This window comes from Colossoma macropomum, unplaced genomic scaffold, assembly GCF_904425465.1.
Source record: "Colossoma macropomum unplaced genomic scaffold, Colossoma_macropomum, whole genome shotgun sequence".
NCBI classification, from domain to species: domain Eukaryota; kingdom Metazoa; phylum Chordata; class Actinopteri; order Characiformes; family Serrasalmidae; genus Colossoma; species Colossoma macropomum.
In genome coordinates, this window is record NW_023494787.1 from 21,020,571 (window position 1) to 21,026,873 (window position 6,303).

At 41.4% G+C, this 6,303-nt stretch overlaps 1 protein-coding gene across 11 annotated transcripts in view; it reads left to right on the forward strand.

The window, feature by feature from the left end:
• The window catches only part of macf1a (microtubule actin crosslinking factor 1a), a 177,855-nt gene extending 172,963 nt beyond the window's left edge, over positions 1–4,892 (forward strand). For 10 of the 11 annotated variants that reach the window (XM_036566392.1, XM_036566399.1, XM_036566393.1 and 7 more), the window contains 4 exons: positions 646–857; positions 1,754–1,867; positions 2,216–2,321; positions 2,761–4,892. In XM_036566392.1, coding sequence (XP_036422285.1) covers positions 646–857; positions 1,754–1,867; positions 2,216–2,321; positions 2,761–2,996 — 668 coding nt within the window. In that variant the 3' untranslated portion in view covers positions 2,997–4,892. The remainder of the gene's footprint in view (positions 1–645; positions 858–1,753; positions 1,868–2,215; positions 2,322–2,760) is intronic. The other variant, XM_036566391.1, reaches the window with a different exon arrangement.
• Positions 4,893–6,303: the final 1,411 nt, after the last annotated feature.

The window sequence follows — 6,303 nt, forward strand, 5'->3', positions numbered from 1 at the left end:
ATTTGAAGATTTATTTTTTCTTAAAAAGTAAAGCATTGCTTTAACAACAAAACAAAACAAGTTATATCGCCCACATTATTTCCCGTAGTATATTGCAGCTTGTCAGAATGGCTGTGTATCACTTTAAGTAAATAGCACATCGACAACAAAAATCATTAGTTTATAATCAATGCTGTAGATTTCTAACTAATCGTTGCAGCCCTAGTGTTTGGCATTTGGTGTGCCTGATACATAACCAGCCATGCCTCTCAGGTGTGTCAAAACGTTATGCACTGCGGGATTGCACTTGTGTTAATCAAAAAGAGAGCCCCTTGGAGCACAGCGGTGGGTACTGAGAGAAGAGAGGTTGTGCTTTTGGAGTGGCCTCTGTTGTCTGTGCACTGATCGAGCCCAACCCCCTGAGTTGGGTGCTTGCCTACTGCTCACTACCCTTATTAAACTCCTGCACTGTCTGCCACAAGCACTTACATCCCTGTTTAAAGTGGATATACTGACTTCTCCACACACTGATTGAAGCAGTGGACCGGGGAAGCACTGTCGCTCTCCACTCCCACTGCTCGATGCCTGATGACCTTGTCTGATGGTCAGCATGCTAATGTTGTTGTGTTGTTTGTCCGTCTCCCCTCCCTGCCTCTCTTGATGCAGCCCGGGGACGTACCAACCTGGAGCTGCGGGAGAAGTTCATTCTTCCAGAAGGAGCCTCACAAGGGCTGGCGGCATTCCGTTCACGTGGCAGGCGCTCCAAGCCTTCCTCCCGAACGGCCTCGCCCACCCGCTCCTCTTCCTCAGCTTCCCAGAGTGCCCAGAGCTGCACCTCACTGCCCTCCGCCCCTGCCACACCCACTGCCTCCTCCAGGGTAAGTTTGTCATGACTGGGAAATGCTAGAGGAGGGTATTCTCATAAACATATTCTCACAAACATCAGTCTCTGTATCTGTCAGATTCACCATTTTCTGTCACACATTGTCATTCTCCACACATACTGAGTTGTCTTTCATACTTATGTGTCCTTGTTTCCTTTTGTATGTTTGTGTTAGTGATCATCAAATCTCAAAATGAAATAATTACAAAGCATCTATAATAATAAAATATGATTTATAAATTTCTATTTGTCTGATTTGTAGAATTTGCACTGTGGCAAAAACAGATTATGGCAGTATTTCACAATCCCGTTCCTGGATTTTCCCTATCCTGCACATTTAACATAGTCTTGTTAAGTAACTGATTGGATCATGTGTGTTAGGAGGACAAACACCAAAACAGCAGTGAAGGAATGAGGAATATAGGGTTAGGCTAATCCTGCACCTTTTTATTATTGTTATTATTTTAACGGCCATTAATCTTATAGCACAGTTTAGACCCTCGTTTGTCTGTTCTGTCCTGTATCCAGTTGTCTGTCTCATGTTGTTACTTCTGAGCACCGTCATTACTTCTGTTGCCATTTTGACTTCAGACATTCACTGATTGGGTTATTGTGCTTACTGTTGTCTCTGCATGTCAAAATCACTTTGTCATCTGTGGGGTTTTTATTTGTTTCTTTGTCTTCTTGTCCTTCTGCTCTCCCGTGCCTTGAAAATGTTCCTCTTCCCCAATTCCCTTCTGTGTTTGTGTTCATCATCACTTGCCCAATACACTACACTGCGCTGTGCTCCTGGCTTTCCTCCTTGCTTCCCCATCTCCCTTTTCCCTTCCTCTCTGCTCCTTCACTGCTTTCACCTTGCTTTCCACCTCCTCCTTCCTGCTTGTTTCCCAGTCCTCCCAATCTCACTCGCGGGGCTATGCCAAGCCCTGGCTGGCACACAGTAAAACTCCAACTCCAACCAAGTGCCAGTCCGGCCCAGAGCACAGCCACACCCCTGGGCACGAGGTAACACATGGCGTCCCCTCTCCCAAAAACCCTAACATACTAACAGTAAAGAGCTTCAAGAGGCTTTAAGATTTCTGAGCACATACCAGTAACCTTCAGCAAAGCTAGGACAGAAATGGCAGTTCCTCAATACCCTCAGTCAGATATAATCAAGCTTAATATATGTAAGGCTGGAAAGCAAACTGTGTGATTTCCATTAAGCTATATGTATTGTAGGTTTCAGCATGCTTTAACCAAGTTCATCTAAGTTCAGAAAGTTTTCTTTTCAAAATTGTGTTAACGTTTCACGGATTAAACATTATGAAGGCTACATTACATTAAGTACGTTCTGCCTTCCTCTAATTGCAGGGAGGCTCCACTTCCAAGATTAAAAGGCCGACTTTCCATTCCAGCCGTGGCTCTCTGACAGGAGAGAACGGTGGTGCCACACCTGCTGCTAAACCTGGACGTTCTGGTGAGGAAAGAGCTCACTGCTTCATGGGGAAGATAAAATACCTACAAAGGGTTAAATGCCAGTGACAGTTTCCTTTTTCCAAGTACTGTTAAAAACATATTAAAAATGTTTTGGCCCAAAGATGTTTGTAACTTCTGAAAGATTTGCTGATGAATGCTGACATCACAAATCTAAGGAATGCAGAGGGTATGGCATTATTATGGCAAGACAGTTCTTTTGTCTGTTGTTCCTTCTGTTCTGCAGTTTTTGCAAAAAAAATGGCAAGATATGACCAACTTTCTACATAATATAGCAAAATGACAAAGAAACCATACTCATTTTTTAAAAACATTTTAAGAAGCTATGTGTTCCCAAACATTTGTCAAACAGTATACTTCCTTTACAACTGTCTGTAAGTGTTTTTTCATAATGTTCCTAATCCTCTCTCTCTTTCCGTCAGACAATAAGCGAACTCCCACCTCGGCTAGCGGGCCCACCAGTCGAGCAGGCAGCCGTGCCGGAAGCCGGGCCAGCAGCCGGAGGGGCAGTGACGCCTCAGACGCCTCAGAACTGATGGAGACACGTTCGGCCTGCTCAGACACCTCAGATACACCACGCCGACCTGGGGCCAAAGCCTCCAAAATCCCCACGATGAAGAAGACCCCAAGCCCCAAGACACCAGCGGGCAAGAAGTAGAGCCTTCATCTTCATGGCATCAAACTCTCTGAGGTGGTGGAGATGGGGCAGAGGAACTTGATGCTGCACCTCTCTTCTCTCTTCCACATGCACATACACCGACTCTCTACGCATGCCAGCCAGCCAGTGTGCCCACCTCCAGCACAGGCACATGGTTACTGACCAGACCAGAGGAGACCTGGAGCTTCAGTAACCAAGTCCAGTCTGTCCAGGCTCAAGCTCTCTCCTCTGAGCAGCTCGCAATACAGCTGGACACTGCTGACCCTTGAACCATCACCCACTCCTCTCACTTAACAACCATAATGATGCTGCCTTATTTGTGTTACACATTTCTGTCCTTAATTTTGACTGACTTCTTGGGTTTTTTGAACGTGTGACTGAGCTGTACACCAGCTGTGTGAACTCTACATGTACACACAACTTCAAGTTCCCATTTGGACGCATGAAGTTGCACCAACTCACTGGAACTGGGGGTGGGGGTGGGGGTTCATCTCAGAATCCTCAATATGCAACGGCTTACCCACTCCATAGTGCTGAGACTGGAAGATGGTATAGCCTCAGTTCCAGTACAGATTCTCATAGGCACACACATTACACTAGGATTTATTTGAATAAGCCAGTGGAAAAACTTTCACCCCTCTTTGCTATATGCAAAACTCCTGGCCTTTTGCCCAGGTGTGAGTGTTTTACTTTTGAGGGGAAAATAAAGCCCAAGCGTCTACTCTAGAACCTCACAACCTCTTCTACACCTAAAGCATGTTGGAATTTTGTGTGTGCGTGTCTGTGTGTGTGTGTGTGTGTGTGTGTATGTGTGTGTGGTTTGTGTGGTAGTTTCTTTCATGGTGAACTAACTTAATAACAAATAGAGGAAGTGGTGGAAGATTCATTGCTCTGGCCTTGCCATTAAGTCAGACGCTTGGCCATTTTGACCACACCGCCCTGTGAGGCCACAACTTCCCTGTTGTCACAACAAACTGACATCATTTAATGTCCAGGTGTTTCTTTCTATAAAGTCGTTTGACAAACATGGGAAATCCTAAATCCTGAAAGCACTTAAGTGACTCATATAGCAGATAAGAAGTTCACAAGTGTGCACTGACTGACATTCTCCTTCAATGTAATTCCACCCCCTCCCTCCTTGCTGCCCTAAAGCTCATGCAGTCATAGATGTGTTTTAACCATGCTCAGTACATGTTACAGATACTATGTTACACAGATCTTTTAGTTGCTTCACAGTATGCAAAAACTAAAAAAAATTGTGAATGTTTCATGGTTAATTTATAACCCTAATGTATTTTTGGTTTTGTTTTGTTTCTTTTCTAGTGAAAAAATGTGTATTTATTTTTCATTACAGTATCATATCACCTTCTGGGAAAAACTAGTATTAGAATAAGTCCGATAACAATGATTTTCTTTGTGCTTTTTGTGTTTCCGCTTCTGTTATAACAATTTTTCCTGACGATCATTTCTGATGTAACGGACCAGGAAGCTGACTGATTCCAATGGTGGCCTTTTTGCCAGTGACTACAGCCTCTAGATCATGTCAAAAATGGCTTCCCATTTTGTCTAATGTTGGAAGCTCTTAGAAAAATGGATTATGGGGATATATAAACATACCCCCCTTTAAATGGCGCTTTGAATAGTCTTGTCTTTGACAAGTTGAAGTATGTGAATACCTAATGAAAGTGAAATCGGAAGGTGATTTTTATTTATTTATTGTGTCAGGGGGAGGGAGGGGGTAAGGGCTATAAAATGGATTCACCTTTTGAGTCTGTGCAACTCTCTCAGTATGATGAAGAGGAAAAAGTCTGGGGTGCAATTGTGTAAAAGTAAAAAAAAGTTAAGATTATAAATCCTTTTTTGTTCTCTTTTGTATTAAAATAATGCTTGCAGTAATTTCTGTTTGGTCTTGTTCATTAACGTCAAGCTGGCGTGTGTGCCTGTGCCTTTGCGTGTGTGTGTAGACCTCTAGATACCACAGTTCACAGGAAATTTCATGATAATTATGAGCAAGGAGCAATTACCTTTCCCAAGAGATAAAGACAACCAATTAAAACTTCAAAGAGGATGGCTTTGAGTGTCTTACATCCACGCAGTCACTGAGCAGTGGGATTTTTCATAAGTTGCTTAGGAATTTCAAAGGAGCTCTACACTGCTGAACATAAGAACCTTTGTTTTTAGTGTATGTGTGTGCGTGTGTGTGTGTGTTTGTATTGGACTGTGTATAGGTTTGGTGGTTGGATGGAACGGATGGGGTTAGGGAAGGGTGGTGTTTCATGGTCCACACTCTGCAGCTGTGTGTCTGTGTTTATGTACAAATATTTAAACCCACTCACATCCTTTCCCTCCAAACACTGTCCTCAACACCCAGCACAGCTCCTATGGCATGTCCCGCTCCTACCACACTTCAGCCCCTTCACCAGTCCAGGAATCCCCCTTTTTTGTGGTTAAACACCAGCACCAATTAGGGACTGCCTTTTGAAAAGAATGATAGCAGTTTTTTTTTGTTGTTTTTTTTTAAGAAAAAAATGAATTTAAACCTTCCATTCAGGCATTAGAGACCTATATGTATGGTATGGAAGCCCATTTCTGCCAGGTAGAGGAGTAATAATCATCTTTGTCATCTTTTGACTCTGTACTGCCTTATCTCTTATTTTTTTAAGTATTACCTTAGTATCTTAAAATAATGACAAAACATTGACTTGGCATCTCAAAATAATGACATCATATTCTGAAATAATTACTTGTCTCAAGATTTTGATATATATGATATATATGTTGATATGATTTATTGAATGTCAAGAAATTAAGCAATTATTTCAGGACTGGGTCATTATCATGAGATACATTATTTAATATGTCATTATTTTGACAGTAAAGAAAGGAAGGATGAAAAGTAATTTCGAGATGCTAAGTCAATATTTAAAAAAATAAACAAATAGTTCAAGAAAGTCATTATTTTGAGACAATATTTTGAGAAAAAAGTGATTGAGATGCTAAATCAATATTTTGAGAAAATAAGTCATTATTTAGAGATAGTAAGTCAATATTTTCAGAAATTTGAGGAAATAAGTCATTTATTTGTCATTTATAAGTCATTATTCAGTTATTTTAAAATCCAATGTTAATATTATTTGCAGGAAATGTCATTATTTTAAGATACTAAGCCCATATTATGTCAAAACACAAAACTATGTAATAGTTATAATTTTGATGAGGTATCTCTAAATCTTGAGAAAATAAGTATATTGACAAACTGCAATAAGTCAAAATATTTTGACATACTGCTGCCAGAAACAGATGGAGG